Below are 23,900 nucleotides of genomic sequence, written 5' to 3' on the forward strand. Positions count from 1 at the left end.
AAATGGAAAAGGTATCATCAAACACATTATGAGCAGACCTCCCCTCAGCAGCCTCCACTGGACTGCAGGCATTAACTTAAATACATTTGAATATTTGTAGTTACTTTTTAAAAACTTCAAAGACATAGTTTTGATGGTATTAAACAATGTTTGGGCTTATTCCAAAACATGGTATACCACCAAAGCCAAGCTCCAGGTTTAAACGGCTAAGTATGGTCTGTGTTCCATAATGATTCAAATAGACTACCTATCCCAAATTGTTGCACAACTTGTAATACGTTAGTTAGCCTAATATGATCCACTACTGCTAGCGATCCTCAGGAACAACCACACAAACGTGAGAGGAAAGAAAGGTAAACTAACACAAAMGTGAGAGTTATAAATGTATGTGGGTCTAACTGACGGTGGCTATCAATAGTGGCTAATATTTAACACTTCAAATTGTTTAAAAAATAAATAGTGGAAAGCAGAGGCTGCTGAGGGGAGGACGGCTCATAATAATGGCTGGAATGGCATCAACCACATGGAAACCACGTTTGTCTTCGATTCCATTACAGCCATTATTATGAGCCGTCCTCCTCACAGCAGCCTCCACTGGTGGAAGGCCCAGGCGTTTAATTAAAACATTCTAGAAATCAGAAATGCCGCTATACTGTCATGTGTGCATGGCTACAGAAGCCTATAGGTTGGGTCTCAATTACATCCCTGCAAGTTATAAGAACAGCATTTCATAAACTTCACTGTGGAAAAGGTGATACGCTTCAGTTTGCTGCCAAATGACTGGTTTCACATCTCCAGTGATGATAAGGTTAAATAGATCTAAAATAATTGTCATTTACAATCCCCTTATCCAGATTAACTCATTTACCTAGCTTTTATTAATAGCTCTTATCAATTTGTAAATTACAGGGCATGGAGAATGGTGTTATTTGTCRGAAAAAAGTAATGTTTTTCCACTTGGAACTGACAGGTTACTCGACATTCATTCCTCGTGCATAAAGGTGGTGGAATTCAAGTCAGTCAGAATAAGCATATCTGTAAACACACCTCTGCCACACCTCCATTTCTGCAATCTCCATCCCAAACAAATACCTGGCTGGCACATGCATGCTTAAGTTCAAGGTCAGAATGCGGTAAAATTTAAGTCCCATTTAGGAATTCCCCCCTATGTAAATAGTTAATGATTCATTCATAAAATAATGTAGTGTAATGTATTTTTTCCATAAATAATACACCAAAACACAAACAAACAATAAAGGGGTTTATTCATCATCACTGCCAGCACTATTATCATCACAATCATTTCCATCAATGATAGGGTMTGCTCTGTGTGTATTAAGACAAGAAACAAGTGCACCAATTCATTTTTCCTCAGGTTTGAATGTTTGTAATAACAAAAACATAGCAAAAAAAAATGGTGTGCATATAATATTTATATAAAAAAAGTAAAATAAACCGTTTACATTATCAAAACACAAAATCTCTGAATTTCCCTGTGCTCATTAATATTGATTAAGGTTTCATTTTAAGGACCAACCCTGATTTTAAGCTTTGTTCTAAAAGCAGAAATTAAATGAGGCTGTGAATATTCATTATGTACAAACATCAATATTTTTGAGCACAGGGATACCTTAATGATGAAGGGCCACACCCCATTGGTCTGACGAGTCTTTACTTTTTTCTACTGCGATTGACTGGTCACACTTTTGYCCCTTCTCTCTCTGTCCTGTGATGCGCACCCTCCAAGAAACCATGTTGACAGTTGTGATCAGCGTAAGGAATGTTTGGGAATTTCCTTAGAACTGCGTAAGTCAAAAACATGGATGTCAGGTCAAATGAAAACTTCTAGGTGAAAAGACAGAAAGTAAGAGACAGACAGGACTCACGTTTTTGAGGAACTCCTCAGCGACGATACGGGCCCTGGCGTTGACAGACAGCTTCATCTCACTGATCTCCTTGTCAATCTCTTCCATGAAGTGGATGACAAAGTCCACCAGCTTGTGCTTGTACATCTGCTCTGTGTGGAAGTTGGTGATGAGGAAACTGATGTCATAGCCCTGCGGACAAATGGAAGGAGAGGGGGAGGAGGGGAATGATGAGTAAACACTGAGACCGTTTTGCTCTTTGCACTGCAAAATGTTTTCTATGTAAATATTTTATTTGAAAGTGTGAAAATATGACCGCTTGAGTTCTCTAAGAGGGGAACAAACATTATCCTAATGTTTCAACTCAAACTGTTGGTTGCACCACCAGTCCCTCTCATTTCTCACCTCCACTGGTTTCCTCCTCAGGATGAAGAAGTTCTCTGCTCTCATCATCATGAAGCGCATGAACTTATGGCACAGGATCTTCTCAATCTCATCTGCCTTCAGGGACACAGCAAATCACACAGCAGTCAGACTTAGCACCCACCAATCACAGGCTACAGCTCTAAAAGCCAGCAATCMTACACCAGGTAGTAAAAAACAACTAATCACAGTATACATTTCATGTCTATGACAAACCAGCACACAATCATCCTCACATAACAGGGGGGGAAAAGGGTACAGCTGAGCTTACATCTCTGCACTTCTGTTAGGGTAACGACAATGACGGAGGAAAAGATAGGTGTTCCCTAAATATGAATAAAGCATGAAAGTCACCAAAATCAAGCCTGTCAACTGCACAGAAGGACAAGTTAAACAYGTTGGAATAAGTAGTCTCACTGACCTGCTTGACAGCGATGCTGACTCGGACTGAGTTGATGGAGCCCTCGATAAGAACCTTTTCCTTGTCATTACGACTGATGATGACTGGCTGCAGCAGCAACTCTTTACTGCTCCTGAGGGGGATAGCATACACGTGCAAGGTCAAATACCCCAAAACACACACTATCCCGCACACACAGACAGACACACAGGGACTCACCGGACCTCCACCTCTGGCTTGTTGTGGCGCTCCACCACCTGAGAGGAGAAGTTCTCCAGACAGAGGGCGGCCTGCAGCGTGGCACGCACAGCGTTGAGGTACGGGCGCAGAGTTGCTGTCTGAGGGAGAAAGAGAGGAAGAGGAGAAAGAAAAATTAGAAGATGAGGGGATATCTCCCATACACTTCGCCAAATACCCCTACCACGCTTTACTTAGCTACTATAACAAAGAGGCCCCTTCCCTAAATCCAAGAGGGGGAGTGAACTGGACCGCAGCCTCTGCCTCTCTTACCACCAAATACCGCCTCACTCCACCCTACTATCCTCTAAAACTATTAGCTAAAAAGGCCCTTACCCATGTTCCTACACCACCACCTCTCCTTACAAACTGAGGGCAAAAGTACTGTCAGGGATGCAGGCCTAGACCTGCAGCTAAAATTCTTGGCATACTGTGTCTTCCATAGCAATGGTTCATGGTTGGGCTCATGGTTGGGCTGACAACACGTAGCTCAGCAGTGCGTATTTGATACTGCGGTTTCTAACAGCTCAACACTGGTTTCACCATCACAGAAACTCAAACACAGTCAGTAAAAGTTCAAATAGGCCTAACAACCCAAATGCAAAACAATAATGTTGACTGTGGAACATGAGTGAAGTCACCATTAAATTGATACATCCAGGAGTCCCTCAAATGGAAAAAGAGGAAGTATATTGACCACATGAGTACAGTGCATTCGGAAAGTATTCAGACCACCTTTTTAAAAATGTTAACTAAGCAAGTTCCCCTTTGACTTTTTCCACATTTTGTTTGATTACTGCCTTACTCTAAAATAGATGAAAGCGTTTTCCCCCCCTCAATCTACACATAATGACAAAGCAAAAACAGGTTTTTAGAAATGTTTGCTATGTTTTCCATTGAATAAAGCCTATAATAGATAAGGATGGTGTGTACACATTGGCTCTGGCCTAAGGCCAGTAGAGTGCACTGCCACTACATRCATTTTCAGAATGACAATATCTAGCTACTTCAATCCAGTCTGCATCTGATTTGGGCCGAGAAAAATGTTGATTTTAAATGTTATTTGTCACATGCGACACATGATCCTCACTCATAAGCCCTTCACCAACAATGCAGTTTTTTTTTTAAGTAAGAAAATATTTGCAATTGTTTTTTTTTTATTATAAACTAAAGTCAAATAAACAAGGTTATATACAGGGGGTACCGGTACTGAGTCAACATGTAGGGGTACAGGTTAGTTGAGGTAATATGTACATGTAGGTAGCGCTAAAGTGACTATGCATAGATAATAAACAGCGAGTAGGAGCAGTGTAAAAAAAGAGGGTCAATGCAAATAGTCTGGGTAGCCATTTGATTAACTGTTCAGCAGTCTTATGGCTTGCAGGGTAGAAGCTGTTAAGGAGCCTTTTGGATGTAGACTTGGCGCTCCGGTACTGCGCGGTAACAGAGCGAACAGTCTATGACTTGGCTGGCTAGAGTCTTTGACAATTTTTAGGGCCTTCCTCTGACACCGCCAGATATAGAGATCCTGGATGACAAGAAGCTTGGCCCCAGTGAAGTACTGGGCTGTACGCACTACTCTCTGTAGCACCTTGCRTCGGATGCCAAGCAGTTACCATACCAAGCGGTGATGCAACCAGTCAGGATGCTCTCGATGGTGCAGCTGTAGAACTTTTTGAGAATCTGAGCTCTCGAACCCGCTCCACTACAGCCCCGTTGATGTAAATGGAGGCGGACATTTCAGTGGGCAAGTCTTATTGCAACCCTATGTGTGTGAAGTGCAATTAAGAGAAATATAGACTTTGGACCTACCTACTGCAAAGCAAAATAATTTAGGCAAGATGCAAGTGCATAGCTAGCTAGGTGGTGAGGACAAATGAAAGCAAATGTTGAGACAGGTCCTTGCATACCTCTTAAATACCTAGGCTGGCTGCCTGAGATTAGAGATTTCTGCTAACTAGTTAGCCTCTCCTACCAGCTTGTCTTCGATATATTTTCAACGTGGCATGGGGATCTTTACTCATGGCAATCATTTTTTTCTATACCAGCTTGATAGATGACGTAAAAGAACAGACGTGAGTTCCCTGCTTCATGGTGAAGATACAGATAGCTAGCTAATAGTTACCCGAAAATGTATGTTTATATTTATGCATACATTTGAAAGGATACTTTAGTTTACAGTATTTGGCACCAACTGCCTAACTAGCAAACTAACCTTGTATCTAGCTACATCACTGCCTAAAAACAAATTCTCACTTTTGGGTGGGGATGCTAACTGACGTTAGCTAAGCTAGCTAGCTACCAAACCAAATCTAGCAATAAACATACACATTAACGCAAGCAAGGCTCGACATACTGCTCATCGTATGACTGATGTTAAAATAATGTCGAAATGTCTTTATTTTCATTGTAAAAATGATAGCTACATTCTCTTACCATTTCTCTGTATGCGCTGGGGGAAGACGGAAGTACACTTACTACGGCTCTTCCGTGACCCTCTGCGCTCACTGGAACATACTATGTACAAAACTTCATAGGGGAGCCTATATCGTTAAAACAAAGATTTTTCTATACAATTAATTGTTTGAATGTAGCAGACAAACATATAATACTTGTATTTTATTTTAAAAAGTAATTGTTGGTGGTTTTCATTATTTGGTTACACAAGTTCCCAATTTACATAGGATGAGAACATTTTGATAATATAATTCACAAGTAGCAAAATGTTCATATAAAATAGAATTCTGGATTATTTTGGGTTCTCTCATTCTTCATATGAGAACAGTACTCAATCTAGAAATGGTTAAACTGAATGATAAGGATTTTGTCTCATTGTTCTTATCAATCTAAAACGTGTCTGACTGGTATTTTCTTCCTTATAAGGTAAAAGGATCTCTCCACTATTTTGCCAATAGGGGGGAAATTTACAAAGGTCTGTTTCCATAATCTTAGTGGGTTTTATGGTACAATAATCTGATTCTGTATTATTAACAATTTAATTTTGTGAATCTAAAAGAGCTGCAGTGTGCAAGGTTCTGCTCCAGAGCCAGATTCTGTCCCATTAGATATTTCAAATAAAATGTATTTCTATAGCTCTTTTACATCAGCTGATATATCAAAGTGCTGTACAGAAACCCAGCCTAAAACCCCAAATAGCAAGCAATGCAGGTGTAGAAGCACGGTGGCTAGGAAAAACTCCCTAGAAAGGCCAAAACCTAGGAAGAAACCTAAGCAGGAGGACAGGCTATGAGGGGTGGCCAGTCCTCTTCTGGCTGTGCCGGGTGGAGATTATAACAGAACATGGCCAATATGTTCAAATGTTCATAAATGACCAGCATGGTCAAATAATAATAATCACAGTAGTTGTGGAGGGTGCAACAAGTCAGCACCTCCGGAGTAAATGTCAGTTTGCTTTTCATAGCCGATCATTGAGAGTATCTCTACCGCACCTGCTGTCTCAAGAGAGTTGAACAGCAGGTCTGGGACAGGTAGCACGTCCGGTGAACAGGTCAGGGTTCCATAGCCGCAGGCAGAACAGTTGAAACTGGAGCAGCAGCACGGCCGGTGGACTGGGACAGCAAGGAGTCATCATGCCAGGTAGTCCTGAGGCATGGTCCTAGGGTTCAGGACCTCTGGAGAGAGAAAGAAAGAAAGAGAGAATTGAGAGAGCATACTTAATTCACACAGGACACCGGATAAGACAGGAGAAATACTCCAGATATAACAGACTGACCCTAGACCCCCGACAATAAACTACTGCAGCATAAATACTGGAGGCTGGACAGGAGGGGTCAGGAGACACTGTGGCCCCATCCGATGATACCCCGGACAGGGCCAAACAGGCAGGATATACATCCTGAGACAAGGCCGAGTATAGCCCACAAAGATCTCTCCGCCACGGCACAACCCAAGGGGGGGGCGCCAACCCAGACAGGAAGACCACGTCAGCGACTCAACCCACTCAAGTGATGCACCCCTCCTAGGGACGGCATGGAAGAGCACCAGTAAGCCAGTGACTCAGCCCCTGTAATAGGGTTAGAGGCAGAGAATCCCAGTGGAGAGGGGAACCGGCCAGGCAGAGACAGCAAGGGCGGTTCGTTGCTCCAGAGCCTTTCCGTTCACCTTCACACTCCTGGGCCAGACTACACTCAATTATATGATCTACTGAAGAGATGAGTCTCCAGTAAAGACTTAAAGGTTGAGACCGAGTATGCGTCTCTCACATGGGTAGGCAGACCATTCCATAAAAATGGAGCTCTATAGGAGCTAAGCTGTTTGCTTAGAAATTCTAGGGACAATTAGGAGGCCTGCATCTTGTGACCGTAGCGTACGTGTAGGTATGTATGGCAGGACCAAATCGGAAAGATAGGTAGGAGCAAGCCCATGTAATGCTTTGTAGGTTAGCAGTAAAACCTTGAAATCAGCCCTTGCCTTAAAAGGACGCCAGTGTAGAGAGGCTAGCACTGGAGTAATATGATCAATTTTTTKGGTTCTAGTCAGGATTCTAGCAGCCGTATTTAGCACTAACTGAAGTTTATTTAGTGCTTTATCCGGGTACGTTAGCCGGAAAGTAGAGCATTGCAGTAGTCTAACCTAGAAGTAACAAATGCATGGATTCATTTTTCTGCTTCATTATTTGCATTTGTTGAGTGTGCAAGCCCCATGTGTAAATTRACTAAACTACATATGATCTTGAAAACGATTGTACCGTTACACACTTAAATTGCCCTGTTGTGTAATTTGCTCCTACCCTCAGGCCACCACTAAAGACATGTCATGTGAACTGACAACAGAAGAGAATGAGAGACTCTGAAGATGCAGTGTAGTAATAGAAAAGAAAAAAAATAGAATGACAAACCAAATAAATATGTAGGCTACATGTATGCACTGCGGAGGCCCGTTGGATGCCTGACAAGTTAAGATCAGAACGTTGAAAAAAAATATATAAATGAATGTCTGCGTTGATGTTCATAAAACTCCACAGACCTGATCTTGCACAGTGGAACCCAGAACGATATGTGACCACTTGATTACAGCGACACCATTTTGCCGAGGACACCCAAACCAGAGTAGCCACCACAAAGCCCAAGAGCCTGATCCTTTCTGGAAGTTGCTGTAGCCCCGCGTGGGATATTTAGCCYATATTGGCTATTGGTTGAGACGCAGGGCCAGTTCTAGCTTGGTAGGCTATGTCGGGGTGGAAAAATGGAAATTGGGCCAAGTTGGAGATAATGCATTTAGGTTATAGTTTCTAAAAAATATATATATTAGAGTTTGAGATGCACTAAAAGCTAGATTTGTATGGCTGTTTTAAAACGAATTGCCTGCATACTAATAGCGTAGCATAGCAGGCCTATAGGCTAATGTTAAACCTAACACCTATTGAGATTTTAGGATGGTTAGCTGTATAGTAAAACAATTAATTAATAATAATGTACCAAAACTGAGCCACTGGGCAGGATATACACTTTCAATTAAACAAAATACAAGAAAGATTAACAGTTACCATGTGCTCCAAATCACTCAACAGTTTGCTGCGCCAAATAATTATATCCGTCTGCTAAGACAGTACTAATAAGGGCCCAGTCCATTACATTTGTAATTTTAATGTAATTATTTTTATTATTCCCGATTTTTCAGCAGGCGCTGCAGCACCCCTTCTTCCCACAGCTATGAGACCAACCTGAAAATGAAGCTGAACAATATGGGGAGAAACTCATTGAAATTGCTTGTCTCATTGAAAAACAAATGAGTCCAACATGCATAATTAAAGAATATAAGATACTCAATAGTATTTTGACATTGGTCTAAAGAGACAGTGGAGGAAATTATCCTCACATTCAAATCTAACGCCTTAAATACAAATGTTTCTATGTTTGTCACAAAATGCAAAAAAGACAGTGTTAAGGTATTTATTTACAGAGATTGACAATGACTTCAATACCACCTTTCCTCAAATAGACCTAGTGTTTTAAACCATCAGTTTCTCAGAATTACAAATACACTTTCGCAATGTTGTCAGCCACCTCAAAAATAATGAATAGTCACGATTAGGATTTCCAGGTCATATCCGTAAGGGGAAACCTTTGGGTAAAGGTAAAAACATATTTGTTACAATGTAACATTTTGTAGCAGGGAATCTCTCGGACTGACAAGTGACAACATAAAACTGGGGGCGTTGCCTGTTATTCAAAGCAACACTACACTCATGGTCCCTCTGACAATACGCCACTGAGCCAATCATTGCCTTGCAGAGAATAAACATAGAAAACAACTTTTAGCCTATAATAATCGGTTGATTATGCATTGTATGCCAGTGAAACAAACCATGGAAGAAAAAAAAAACTACAAAAGATGTATAAAAATAAAAGTCTTAAATAAAGTTCTGTATTTGACAGCGACTAGGCTACTTCTTCCTCGGTGACTTGGCTGGTGGCTTGCTGGCCTTCTTCGGCTTCTTGTTCTTCTGTGCAGCGCTCACCTTTTTGACACCCAGCTTCTTCAGTTTASCCGCGGGCTTCTTTGCATCTGGTGCCTTCTTCGGGCTGTTCTTCGCCTTTGGCTTAACGGTTGCCTTCTTGGTAGTCGATGCTTTGGTAGTTTTCGTGGTGGTCTTGGCTGGCTTGGACTGAGTCTTTTTCGGTACCCCTTTCGCGAACTTATCTTCATTGAGCCTGAAGGAACCGTTCGCCCCCATGCCCTTTACTTGGATCAGCGTGTTGTTGAGTACCAGTGCTCGGATGGAATACCGCAGGTAGGTTCGCCCATTCTGCTCATCAAACCAGYTTGCCTTCTTGGCTTCATTATAAATTTTTACCAAAGACGAACCGCTTCGCTCATTCAACTTTTTGACAGCGTCTAGCACAAGAACACTGTATTTGCCAGGCTTATTCTTTTTTTTCTTTTTCTTGGATGGTTTAGGCCTACTTGCCACTGGAGCCTCCTCCGCGTTTATAGTCACCTCCACCTCGCTTTTCACCATGATGTTTACTTTGAAACCAAGGTGAAGTTCTGCAATGCACTGTTATCACCGTCGGGTTTGCTGTGAATGTGGGTGTGTGGTGAATTGGCTTGCCTATATAACTACCAAACGGACGTGATTGGGAACAACAACACAGAGTGCGGAAATGGTATGTTGGAATATGTGCTTTTAGGTTTTTGTTTGGAGGTGATTTTATCGTAATTGGACAGATCATTATTTTATAACCAGCAACTTTTCTGAAGCCTAAGTGATGCATTATGTTCTGTATTGCGCTCACATCGGTCCATGTCGAAATCTCAAAGAAAACAGYGAATGAGCAGAGGGCACTCCACACTCGCAGCTCCAAATAGGAGGGGGGCACCCACTTCAGGATAAAAATACTTGAAAACGGTAAATTATTTGACAAAATACTACTTKCAAATCAACAGTGTAGAGTATGGCCATTCGAAATGGATCAATGATATCCCGATTAAATGAAATACCACTGCAACACAAAACGTTTAATTCATGTAAACTAACACAAACGCCCTCGCGTGGCAGCCTATTGACAAATCGAGATTTATTCCCTATCATGCGCGGCACCAATACTATTAAAAGGATCGGACCCTTTTTTCTCTCAAATTTTCGTCTAAAATGACATACCCAAATCTAACTGCCTATAGCTCAGGACCTGGAGCAAGGATATAAATATTGTTGATACCATTTGAAAGGAAACACTTTGAAGTTTGCGTAAATGTGAAATCAATGCAGGAGAACAACGTTTTTTTTTCATCATCTTTGAAATGCAAGAGAAAGGCCATAATGTACTATTTCAGGTTAGGCGCAATTTAGATTTTGGCCACTAGATGGCAGTGTATGGGCAAAGTTTTAGACTGATTCAATGAACCATTGTATTTCTGTTCAAAATGTTGTCTCAAGACTGCCCAAATATGCCGAATTGGTTTATTAATACATTTGTTCATAACTGTGCACCCTCAAACAATAGCATGGAATTCTTCCACTGTAATAGTTACTGTAAATTGGACAGCAGAGTTATTATAACAAGAATTTAAGCTTTCTGCCCATATCAGATATGTCTATGTCCTGGGAAATTTTCTTGTTACGTCATGCTAATCACATTAGCCTATGTTAGCTCAACTGTCCCTGGGGGGGGGGGGGTGACACACCGATCCTGTAGAGGTTAATTGACCCTGATTATAATGTATCAGCATTCCTAACAAATCCAGTTAATGCACATAATTAGGCAAAATCATTTAAAATGTGGTTCCAATCATACAACTTGTAGAGTAGCATTAGGGAGAAAGTATCCATTAAATAATAAGCCTATAAAGATACGGTAGGGATGACTGGGGATTTTAAAATAACTTTAAAACAAGCTCTCTGTCTCTCACCTATTTTACTTTCCATTTGAGTAACAAAGTGGAGATTGCTAAGCAGTCTTCACAAGTTAATCAAATAAAACATGCTCCCYATGTAAAACGCCATGTCATTCTATCCCATCAACCTTCGCATGCAACCACTCACCAGTTTTAAAACACATGGAAATAAATCAACCATAAACAATGTTTATATTCAACCTTTTTATTATTACTTTTGAAATCCCAAGACTTACTTTCAACAAATTCATTGGCATAACACTGATTATTTTGTTAAGAGTGCAAATCCTTGGACTGTTTCTTTGTAATTGATAGAAAACTCATCCAATTGTTTCCTCATCTTTTTCTTTTTTTAACACTGTCCCTGTTATATATCTACACACAATAGTAGCACACAATCTGTTAGAGTAATATTAAGCACTCTTGCCACCCTGAGCTACCAGCAGACAGAGAAACAGAGACAGAGAATACAGACATAAGTGGACAGATGTAAATAGGGACAGAGCTGTAATTCTAGTTTTGAAACAAGATGGCTGACAAAGGACATACAGCACATAGTAGCAGTAGTTCTAGTAGTATTAAGTAGCAAATAATAATACTATCTTATGGAGAAAGTTCTTGTCTTTCATTGTGTTTGTGTGATCAGCTTTTCTCTTGTCATTGCCTACTTATAAATATTTCCCCTGCAACATGAGGCTACTAAACCAACCAATGCACTCCAGTCCCTACAAAGGGCRTAGTTAGCCTTCTGTTTGTATTTTTTTATAGCATCAACAGGCTTCCTAGGGGTAGTAGAGAAGTATGGTGGGAGCAGTATTGTTGTTTGTGGCTTCTTGTTGGTCTAGCCGACGTTGCTCAAATCAGAGTTTAACATTTAAACCCCCCCCCAAAAAACCCAGTAACAGTGCAAAAAAAGTATAAGCTTCCGATGGCTTAAAACTTAGACAGCCAATAAGAACAAAAATAACGTCTAATTCAGCCGATTATTTGACAAGAGTTAGGTAGGCAATATAGAACTTCAAGTCAAAACAAATTCCTGATAAAYAGAAAATACAGAGGATAAGAAGTCTCAGGACAATGACAAAGATATCTTAATCATGTAAAAAAGCATCAGCCATCACTTCTAGAGTTCCCCACTGCATTCTTAGGACATGGCTCCCTCTGGTCCCCCCGATTTGAGATGCCACAGTTAGACAGACAGGGTGGGTGGGCCAGGTTGTGGGTTCACTCATGATATGGATTCAGGAACAGGCAGGCAGGGGTCTACTAATGTGTTAGAGGTGCATGTGAGGAGTTATATACTCATTGTGTGTGTAACTGGTAACTTAGTGTGATTCTGGTGGGAGGGGGATGTGACATGGGTGCAGACACCAGAGATGCAGTCCTTTCCCTAAGGGGGAGCAGGTGAGGAGAGAGAAGGGTTTTCCAGAAAGCCAGACAGAAGATAGTCCATGTTCCCCCTCAGCAGGTGCAGGCCTCTGCTGAAGTCTTTGCTCTGTCATTCCTGTCTAGCTTGATGGGCTCTGGGAATTCATTATACAGCTCCACCTCAGTCTCCTGATAAGAAGAGGGAAAAAAAGTAATGAGGATGAGAAGATGGAGAAACCAGAATCTAAGTTTTACTCTTCTACTTAAGCCCCCCCCCCAAAAAGGTCAACAAAACCAAAACACCCATTCCCTCTCCTGGACAACCATGGCCCCACCCACCTGTTTGAGGGCGTTGCGTGCAATGGTCTGGAAGGCCTGCTCTACGTTGATGGCCTCCTTGGCACTGGTCTCAAAGTAGGGGATGTTGTTCTTACTCTGACACCATGCCTGAGCCCGCTTGGTCGTCACCTGGGTGTGGATGGAAAGACATTCACAAACATCAGATGAGATCTATGAGGAGACCAGGGTTGGGCTCAATTCCAATTGARGGCAGTCAATTCAGGAAAAAAACTGAAATTCCAATTCAATGATTGAAAAAGGGGCATCTATTTTTAATACTTCGAAACACATACATTAGATAATACCCTGCAACTAAGAAATTATTAATCATATGTATTAAAACACCAGTAGAGATGACATTAGCAACAGTAGCATTAGGTCCAGTAACTTCCATGAGATGTTTTAACACCTATAAAATCTGTCACCCACCTGTCTGTTCTCCAGGTCGATCTTGTTGCCTAGCACCACAAAGGGGAAGTTCTCAGGGTCTCTGGGACTGGCCTGGATCAGGAACTCGTCCCTCCAGCTGTCTAGAGTCTTGAAGGTGTTGGGGGCAGTTACGTCAAATACCAGCACACAGCAGTCTGCCCCGCGGTAGAACGCCACACCCAGAGACTGGAACCTCTCTTGCCCTGCCGTGTCCCAGATCTGACCATGAGGACGGGTGGAGGGAGCGACRAAAGGAAGAGAGAGGGAAACAGTGACAGTTAATCCTCTTGCCTTCTATTGTTGGGCAACATATTTTCTGAACTAAGATCTTAAACTAATCACACTCACTGTGTCATGTATTCAGCCATGTTTGGTTGCCACTTCATGAAGTTAGCATCAGTGCTACCAACAGAGTACTTTATAAAATAACTTTTGATCAAATCACACTGATCACCCATTGGCGTGACAAGTTGTTTGCCTTTCCTTAGTATGTAAATCACAGACCGTATGTCAGACGTCCTTAAAATCTATTCGAATATTGTCGTTAATGAACTTTGGGTCGTCTTCATTTGGGCAATAGCAATTCAGTAAAGTGACTTTTTCTTGTGCCAAGTTTCCTGTTATAAAAACRCCCATTTGGGTCTGTAGCCATTTCTGTAGACTTAAAATGGAACTTTATCAATGAGACTTGATACTCCTCTGGATCTTGAGGAATAGGTGGAGGAGAATGTCAACCCATCCCAAGCTCACCCAAACCCTTCACTTTCTATTGCCAATAGGTGAGTTTCTTGCAAAAAAATAAAATAAATGTTGGCGTTCTTTTTCAAATAAGAAAATTCCTTCATTATTTTGGCTGGTTGCACAATTCCATTGACATTCCATGACACACATGTTAATGCATTCATATCTTAAGTATTATCCACGACACGTGATATTGAGATGGGTCTTTACATATTGACTCCATACATTGTGTTGAAACACTAGAAAACAGCTACAATGAAAATAGCACTTATCAATCCTCAGGCTTCTTATTGGACATGTATTCAAGACATGAAAAATAAAACAAATCCCTCATGTTCCTTTTTCACTTCCTCCCWTTTTCACTTCCTCCCCTTTGATGCTTCCTGGATGAATCTGTCCTGTGCTGTTGCACAGGTGAGAGAGAAACCTTATTGGTGCATCCATTGTAGTCATTCCCTTTAATGCAAGTTAAATGGTCAGTGACTATGTCTCTATGCAATACAAAGAAAGTATATGTACAGTCTTGGCCAGACTTAAATGCGTTCTAGTCAACCACAAATGTCCTACTTTAAGTAAGGCGCGTTATGAAGAACAAAATTCATAATAATACAACTTATGAGTCCATTGGTAAGTCCAATATAGACTCAGCGACCAGTTAATTAGGTACACCACCCAGTTCACGAAAATGGTTCACTCCTACAGACAGTGAGTCATGTGGCCGTAGCTTGCCATATAAAGCAGGCGTCGAGGCATTTAGTTACTGTTTGATTGAACATTAGAATGGGCAAAATGAGTGACCTAAGCGACTTTGAGCATAGTATGATCGTCGGTGCCARGCGTGCCGGTTCCAGTATCTCAAACGTCCGGCCTCCTGGGCTTTTCACGCATGACAGTGTCTAGGGTTTACCAAGAATGGTGCCACAAACAAAAAATATCCAGTCAGCGGCAGTCCTGTGGCCTAAAACAGTTAGTTGACAAGAAGTTGAAGGAGAACGGCAAGAATGGTGCAAGCCAACAGGCGTGCCACAAACAGGCAAATWACAGCGCAGAACAACAGTGGTGTGCCGAAAGGCATCTTGGAACACACAACTCGCCGGTCCTTGTCACGGATGGGCTATTGCAGCAGATGACCACACCAGGTTCCACTCCAATCAACTAAAAACAAGTAGAAGCAGCTCCAGTGGGCATGCGATCACCAACAATAGAGGAGTGAGAAAACGTTGCCTGGTCCGACGAATCCCGGTTCCTGTTCCGTCATGCTGATGGCAGAGTCAGGATTTGGCATGAGTCCATGGCCCCACCCTGCCTGGTGTCAACAGTACATGCTGGTGGTGGAGTAAAGGTGTGGGGAATGTTTTCCTGGCATACATTAAGTCCCTTGATACCAACTGCACAATGTTTCCACACCCCAAATAATTCAGTCTGTTCTGGATGCAAAGGGGGGTCCGACCTGATACTAGATGGGCGTGTCTAATAAACTGGCCACATAATGGARAAATTGATTTATGAATTGAAAAATGTGTTAAGTCAGAAACATGATATCTCATGCAGATTATATATATTTTTAAATCAAATACATAAATCAGTATGTGTAATCTCCGACAATAGATGGTCTGGGTTGCTGCGTGTTCAGCTTAACCATACTCTCCAGCTGTTGGGAATGGGTGAGTGTAAATACTATGTGTCCATGCTAGTCAACTAGTATAATTAGTGTTTTTGAAGTAAATATAGTGATTATTATTAAGGAGTCCTGGCTGGTTCTGCCTTCTGAGATACATGAGACACTTCTAAAAGCAAAGTGAAAGGAATAGGTTATTCCTCCCAGGGCCTAGAACAAGAGGAAAACATAAAGCACTTGCCATCACTGTGTTAATTGAAAATGAAATGAATTTGACTATTTAGGCACCATTACAGTATATTAAGCCATTTCCCCCCCCAACTTTCCAAATAATTCTCCAACTAAATAAATACAAACAGATACAGGCCCATAACCACTGGAGTAGCCTACAGTTCCATTGTACTGAACACAACCACATGTGGGGAGCACTTGTTTTGACCCACTGGGGGACAGAACGGGCRGATCACTAAGAGCAGGGTGGTATAATGACTTGTAATATTAAATCAACATCAGTGCCCCAACCAAAGTGAGTGCGTCCATTTATTCACCTGATTTTCAGAATTTATCAGCTACATGTTCAGTTGACCTAGCTACATTTCTTGTACATTCCACTTTAGGATTCAGTTAATGAATACATTTCAATATAATTGTCCAACAAAGAGCTTGAAATAATAATTGAAAATKTGCATAATTGTGGGCTTTGCGCACATAGCTGCTTATTTGTCTCCCTCTTTTATAAAAGACACGTAATGATAACATGTGCCCACTTTAATAACATTTTTCAATTCAAATATCAATTTCTCAGTTTTGAATTTGGCACCCTGCACTTTCACTGGCTGTTGTCATATCGATCCCGTTAACGGGATCCCAGCCATAAGAAAATKGATATTTTAGTAAAGAAAGGAAATGCCAAACAGATCACCTTACCTCACGGTCGCCATACTGGAAATCCAGGCCTTGACTTCTCCTGTCCTTATAATATTGTCAATTCATCTGTGTGMCTGTTTGGCACTTCTGATGTGTCTTCTCGGCCTGAAAATGTCTGTTGTGCTCCTATGTTATACTGTTAATATGGTGTCAGCCAGGCTGTGCGGTTTATATGGTGACATTATTAATAGATATTGTCGCTATGATAGTGGTCCCGTGGCCATGTTTCTGTACCTGCATTGTGACGAGCCGATCGTCCACCATCACYTCCTTGGTCAGGAAGTCAGCTCCTATTGTAGCTTTGTACTGGTTACTGAACTTCCTATTCACATACTGGTTCATCAGGGAGGTCTTCCCAACTCTGAGAGGGAGATAGAGATGAAGGGGGGGGACAATCAGGGGAGAGAGGTGTTAAAGATAGATTAATAGCTGTTATTCAACATGACTGCATTATTCCATCTATCTATTCAGTCCTAATGGTGAAAGAGAAACCATGACCGATGCCTCAAGACAAAATCAATAAAGAACAGAGAGAGACACCAGACACCATTAAAACCCCATCAGAGGTGCTCTGGTGCACTCTACTGTGGACACACACTGTCCACTGTTCTCCCCTGCAGTGCTGAGCATGCAGTGACACAATGAGAATACAGCAGCATCAGATTAGTGTGAAAGAGAGAGGGGGAGAAAAAGTGAAATAAAAAGTAAACAGTCATAAATCAAATGGAWACATACAGTGCCTTCAGAAAGTATTCACACCCCTTAACTTTTTCCACATTTTGTTGCTTTACAGCCTGATTTGAAAAATTATACTTTTTTTTTTGTCACTGGCCTGCCTATACACAATACCCCATCATGTCAAAGTGGAATTCTGTTTTTTGACATTTTTACAAATTAATTAAAAAATGCAAAGCTGAAATGTCTTGAGTCAATTCAACCCCCTTTGTTATGGCAAGCCTAAATAAGTTCAGGAGTAAAAATGTGTTTAACAAGTCAGATAATAAGTTGCATTTTGACGACCTCATCTCTGTACACCAGACAGACATGCAGATAATTGTAAGGTCCTTCAGTCAAGCAGTGAATTTCAAACACAGACTCAACCAAAGACCAGGGAGGTTTTCCAATGCCTTGCAAAAGAATGGAACCTATTGGTAGATTAAAAAATATAAGCAGACACTGAATATCTCTTTGAGCATGGTGAAGTTATTACACTTTGGATGGTGTATCAATACACCCAGTCACTACAAAGCTACAGGGGTCCTTCCTAACGCAGTTGCCGGAGAGGAAGGAAAACGCTCAGAGATTTCACCATGAGGCCGATAGAGTTTAATGGCTGTGATAGGAGAAAACKGAGGATGGATGAACCACGTTGTAGTTACTCCACAATACTAACCTAATTGGCAGAGTGAAAAGAAGGTTGCCTGTACAGATATTCTAAAACAGTCATCCTGTTTGCAACAAGGCACTAAAGTAATACTGTAAAAAAAAAACGTGTTGAAGCAATTAACCATATGTCCTGAATACAAAGTGTTACATTTGGGGAAAATCTAATACAACACATTACCAAGTACCACTGTCCATATTTTCAAGCATAGTGGTGACTGCATCATGTTATGGGTATGCTTGTAATCATTAAGTACTGGGGAGATCAGGATAGAAAATTAAACAGGATGGAGCTAAGCACAGGCAAAATCCTTGATAAAAACCTGGTTGTCTGCTTTCCAACAGACACTGGGAGACAAATTCACCTTTCAGCAGGACAATAGCCTAATACACAAGGCCACATCTACACTGGARTTGCTTACCAAGAAGACAGTGAATGTTCCTAATAGGCCAAGTTAGAGTTTTGACTTAAATCTGCTTGTAGATTATTCTGACGTTTTTYRTACAATGTACCCAATGACTAATGAAAACTTGCTATGTCCTYATTGAGATTTTACAGACGTGTTCAATACGCCTTATTTATACACTTTTGTAATATTTATGAAATGCATATTGTTATATTTGGTAGCACTTATTTGTTTTTCCTTTGCCTCCAACCCCCTTCGATGTGTAGAACGGATGTGGGTGGGGCCAGGTCTACATAAGGGTGCAAATTTCAAAAAAATCACAARAGCTCTGACGAAGGCCGTGTGGCCGATACGTAAGCTTATTAAATATCGGTGATACTATCAAGAGCAGTGTGCGGTTTCCTCTTTTCTTCGACTTAAATCTGCTTGAACATCTATGGCAATACCTGAAAATGGTTGTCTAGCAATGACCAACAACTAAAATGGACAKAATTTGAAGAATCTTGATAAGAATAAATGGRCAACTGCTGCACAATCCAGGTGTGGACAGCTCTTAGGGACTTACCCAGAAAGACTCACAGCTGTTATCGCTGCCAAAGGTGATTCTAACATGTATTGACTCAGGGGGTTGAATACTTTTTTAATGAAGATAGAGGAAGAAACATTTATTTTGTGTAGATCGTTGACAAAACAAATAACAATTCAATCCATTTTAATCTCACTTTGTAACCCAACAAAATGTGGAAAAAGTCAAGGGGTGTGAATTAGGCTTGGGCGGTATACCGGGGCATTTGGAAATAGCCACGGGATGGTTTTTTCAATACCATTGTAACTAATTCTTTGACGTTTTTCAATACATTTTAATATTTGTAGCTATTTAAGTAAATACCTGCAGTCAACTTGTGCAATACGTTAGGAGATAAAACAGATTACGTTCTTCATTTCCCCGGTCACATTATGAACCTTACCATAGTTTCCCAGAACAGTTGTAAATAGCACAACAGGAGAAAGCGGGATGAGCAGGTGAGTCCAGCTGTGTATTGACAGGGGTCTTATTTTATATTGAAAGTCAGTGTTTTTTTGCTTCAACAGCGTGATCAGGCACGTGCAACTATAYTGTACCTGAGAAAAGTAGCTAAACATCAGTCAGAGTGCAAAATTTGTCTGATGCTGAGCAGAAATAACATTAAGAAGCATTTTACATCTGCGTTTATAAAATGCAGCAAGATATTTCTTATGCATTTAAAAAAAATCCTGTGTGAAAAATGCTGAATTCTGCGTTAAAGCGACCTCTAATTTTAACTTGCTAGTTATCCAAGTAAGTGACTGAATTAATAAGGTGACTGGGCACCGTAYTGTGTCACTTTCTGCCGTCTTTGACAAGTTAAAGCCAWTTGGATGAGTTATTTGTACAGCTGCCACTATCTTGATTTCCTTTCATTTTTTCTCCTCTACATTCTAGGCCCGTATTCTCCTCCGAGCAGAGCAAGCAGGTCCATTGCCCKTGCGACTCCAGACTGCACACAGACACAGCGTTGTACACATGCTGCTCCAGAGGCAGTACTGTTCTTCCTTCAGACAGGCATGCGTCAAAACTTTGTTCATTTGTACAATTTCTCTCGTTCACATTCACTTGTAAAGGTCCAAACTCACCAAAAATGACATTCAGTAGCTCCTACCTAAATATGCATAACTGAGCTGGAGTGCCTGTCTTGGCAATTTGTTTATTTTCGTTTGCACTCTAACATATTTAGCCAACAGCCTCCATGGAAATGCAATATTACTTGTGCTAATTTTGTTAGCATTCTGGTAATAAAAATACCCAATGTTTTTTTCGCGTTTTTTGGTGACCCCTTGTGTACTAAACTAGTAATACCTTATATCCGGGATGAAAGGACGGCATGACGATATGAAAATCTGGATACCGGCGAACCMTAGTGTGAATACTTTCTGAAGGCACTGTAGATGTGTGGGACAACCAACCAACAGCAGTCTGGTTGGCCAGGAAGACTGTAGTAAGCTGTAGTTCTAATGAATCTGGCACACCCAAACTGCATTTTCTGATCAAAGTAGAAGACTAAACACTGTGGTCAAACAGAAAGAGAACACCAATACTCGGTGGCTTACCCAGAATCCCCCAGGATGATGACTTTCAGGAGCACTTTCTTCCTGGATGTCATTCTGTCGTGTCTGAGGAAAGACCACACACAAAAATCAGGGTTGTGTCCCAATAATCTCCCCTTCAAGTGTGTACTCATTCACTACTCCCTACAAATTTAAAAGCCTTTAATTGGTGTAGGCCTAGAGGGAGTTTCCTTATAAATCCTTAAAGGTTACTGAAAAAGCACACTGAGAAAATGACCTTTTCAGTATGACACTCCCGGGATACGTACCATAATGAAGAACGAATGTGGTGCCCCGAGGCAAAATTTGTTTGACACCACTGCCCTACCTAAACCCAAAAGTCATTATTGCAAGTATATTGACTTGATTTTTATCTAGATATCTTATATTCCAATAGTTTCAAACTGATCGTTGGGGTTGAAATCCATAGCTCTGCACAATGAGTGTAAGACAATGCTATAATGTGTGTGAATTAGCAATCTGTGTGTAGAGTCAGGGCTATTGCAATGGGCCAATCAGACTTGAGCTCCATTCATTCCAGTCATGCGTTCCCTAAGCTGCTGGCCAAGTCACGAGTAAGACATCATTAATTCTCTCTCTTAAAACCACACACACACACAGGAAGTGAGTCTGAGGACTAGATCATGTTTCCTGTTACAGAGGCTAGAGAATGACCCAACCATAAAACTCTACTCTTTCCCAATCACTTGCAGGGTGTCCATTCCCAGACTGCAGTTTTAATAAGTGATTGCGATTACACTAACACTACTGCCATACTCTCTCAATGGAGCCATCTAGAAGGCACACACCTGGTGCAGTGTCATTGGAGCAAACCATGTCAGCCCAGCCTAGTCCTATCATAATAAAAAAGCTACCCAATGCTATACTGAAACATTGACGACATGAGTGACCCATTCAAATCCAGTGTATTTATCATGGGAATCAACAACGTAGCAGCCAAACAAACAGTCAGATTAATAGAGCCTGACCGACTTATCAGTTGACTGATATTATCGGCTGATATTAGCCTTTTGCGAATGTATTTGTATCAGCATTTAATCCACCGAAAAGGACTGTTATGAAATGAAGAGAAAACGCTAGGGAAAAATGCAGTTTTTCATTATTGGTCCAGAAGAGAGCTCTCGTTACATGGCTATTAGCCTATCTTTCCTTAGCATGCTACAGCAAGACTGGACACCATCGTCCAAAGCAACTACACCAGTCAGAGAGTGAACTAACTGTTACCGCTTCTACTGTGAGTGCTGAGTAGATAGAAGCTTGACAGCTCAATAAAGTGACAAAAATGCACACTGGCCTTATACGGTTATATGAAGAGTCGTGGTAGGGTGTTGGGTGTCAGGACAAACAATGGATGCTCTGCCCAAATATAAAGCAAATGCTGTGCTAAGAATGTTCAACTCTGTGGTAACGTTAAAGGGATACTTTAGGATGATTGCCTTTTTATGTACTTCCCCAGAGTCAGATGAACTCCTGGATACCATTTTATGTCTTGGTGTCCAGTATGATGGAAGTTAGAGGTAGTTTCATGAGCCAATGCTAAAAAGCATTAGCGCAATGACTGGAAGTCTATGAGGATCTGCTAGCAGATACATCTTGGGACATCCCTACCCCAGAATGGCCCAGTTCCATCTCGCTCTATACTCTCCCACTGCCGGCCACTGGGTTTCCTCTCCTCACCATGGTAAGGAGTGGAAATTCTAACTGGATGCTCCAGATTTAAACATCTGAAACAGCTGGCTGCTTGTTCTATCTGTGTTATGGCTGTGTTCACTCAGGCTGCCCAATTCGGATCTTTTCCCACTAATTGATCTTTTGACCAATCACATCAGATCTTTTCACATCAAATATTTTCCAGAGATGATCTGATTGGTCAAAGGACCAATTAGTGAAAAACGATCAGAATTGGGCTGCCTGTGTAAACGCAGTCATATATGCCTAGATTGTAATGGAACTATTGTAGATCCAACACTCCAACTGATAATAAACAACATGTTTCTTGTAACAACCCCAGTCCTCGCCTTCTAATCTGCAACCCATGACACTATATATTCTAGAAGTCGGAACACATGGGATAAAGATTTTCCCAAGCTCAGGCAGCTGCCGAAAAGGAATTTGTTTTAAAATCGCCTCATTAGTATACGATATACCACGTGCAACATATCTAACAAACAATGCGACACACACACACACACACAAGATAAGTGTGGCTCTTTTTGCTGTCTGACATGCACTAATGTACCCACCACCTGATTCACACACATGCAACGACGGACACACGCCCGCACACAATCTCTCCATTTCTTTGACCCATCCCCTCTCTTTCTCTTAAAACATCGTCCGATTAGTTATCTGTAAGGTCCAGAACATCATACATTTGCGACTCGGTTGTTGCCGGACACGACGCCCATGGTTCGTCCCCGACCTATTGCTAAATTAGTCTGCAAGAGAAGCCGCCCCACTGATGGTCACACATTTCTCACATTTCCCCTGTTGCGTCGGTAAACAAAAGCTTAGTAAGAAATAACGACCTTCATACGTTGCTGTCTTAGCTAGCTAATGTTACATCATATAACTTACCTTCAACTTCCAACACACCAGAACGCTGTTTTCCGACTTGCTGTCTCAGGACAGCCTATTCTTACTGGATTTGAATAAATGTCTCAGGCAAAATAGCTAGCAAGCTAGCCAGATAAAATGTTAATGTTTAGACTTGGTGGCCGTAGCTTGTGTTGCTTATCGCTCTGATATCCAGCTTCCCGATGAGTATTTTCAGACTCTCTCCACAGTAATTTAAATACAAATATCTAGCTATAGTTTCAATTCCGGCTTTGTTGGCTTGTGCCTTTTGCTCTGGGTTCYTTCCTAGACTGATTTTTTCCTCCCCTCTTTCACTTCCTCCAAAACAACTATTGCGTCATTGCTCTAAAACGTTTCACGCACAAACAGGATACACCACGCCCACTTTAATAACTGCATCAGGGATACATCTTTAGCAAGGTTGCAAATACCTTGGCTTTGACTGTACCCAATATGGACAAAGATAGAAGCAATGATGACATGTTTACTCCACGACTGTCCAGATGTAAATTCATACATTTTTGGAAGTTCTCCAAATTACAATACCACATTTCATCTGATATAACATGCCAGTCTAAACAGCACCATTAGCAGTAGGAGATAAGCAGATAACAGACAAAAATAAGTTTAGGGAAGAAACATTTTATTTTAGAAAAAAAAACAGCATACCTGGCATGACTGTC

General features: G+C 41.2%; 3 protein-coding genes across 3 annotated transcripts; all 3 read right to left on the minus strand.

Annotated features, from left to right (window-relative positions):
• Positions 1-1,248: 1,248 nt before the first annotated feature.
• Positions 1,249-5,449, minus strand: LOC111966567 (actin-related protein 2/3 complex subunit 4). Its single transcript, XM_023991321.2, has 6 exons — positions 5,362-5,449; positions 2,908-3,026; positions 2,710-2,821; positions 2,271-2,366; positions 1,887-2,057; positions 1,249-1,802 (listed from the first exon to the last, which is right to left on the minus strand). Exons 1-6 carry the CDS (start codon positions 5,362-5,364, stop codon positions 1,797-1,799), a joined length of 507 nt encoding a protein of 168 aa, XP_023847089.1. The 5' UTR covers positions 5,365-5,449; the 3' UTR covers positions 1,249-1,796.
• A 3,374-nt stretch (positions 5,450-8,823) lies between these two features.
• h1-10 (H1.10 linker histone) lies at positions 8,824-10,051 on the minus strand. Its single transcript, XM_023991332.2, has one exon. It carries the CDS (start codon positions 9,905-9,907, stop codon positions 9,332-9,334), a length of 576 nt encoding a protein of 191 aa, XP_023847100.1. The 5' UTR covers positions 9,908-10,051; the 3' UTR covers positions 8,824-9,331.
• A 2,114-nt stretch (positions 10,052-12,165) lies between these two features.
• LOC111966581 (ras-related protein rab7) lies at positions 12,166-23,551 on the minus strand. The gene is made up of 6 exons (XM_023991346.2): positions 23,218-23,551; positions 20,623-20,685; positions 16,940-17,066; positions 13,420-13,638; positions 12,991-13,119; positions 12,166-12,840 (listed from the first exon to the last, which is right to left on the minus strand). Exons 2-6 carry the CDS (start codon positions 20,673-20,675, stop codon positions 12,745-12,747), a joined length of 624 nt encoding a protein of 207 aa, XP_023847114.1. The 5' UTR covers positions 20,676-20,685; positions 23,218-23,551; the 3' UTR covers positions 12,166-12,744.
• Between the last annotated feature and the right edge of the window lie 349 nt (positions 23,552-23,900).

This window comes from Salvelinus sp. IW2-2015, linkage group LG1 (assembly GCF_002910315.2).
Source record: "Salvelinus sp. IW2-2015 linkage group LG1, ASM291031v2, whole genome shotgun sequence".
NCBI lineage: Eukaryota > Metazoa > Chordata > Actinopteri > Salmoniformes > Salmonidae > Salvelinus > Salvelinus sp. IW2-2015.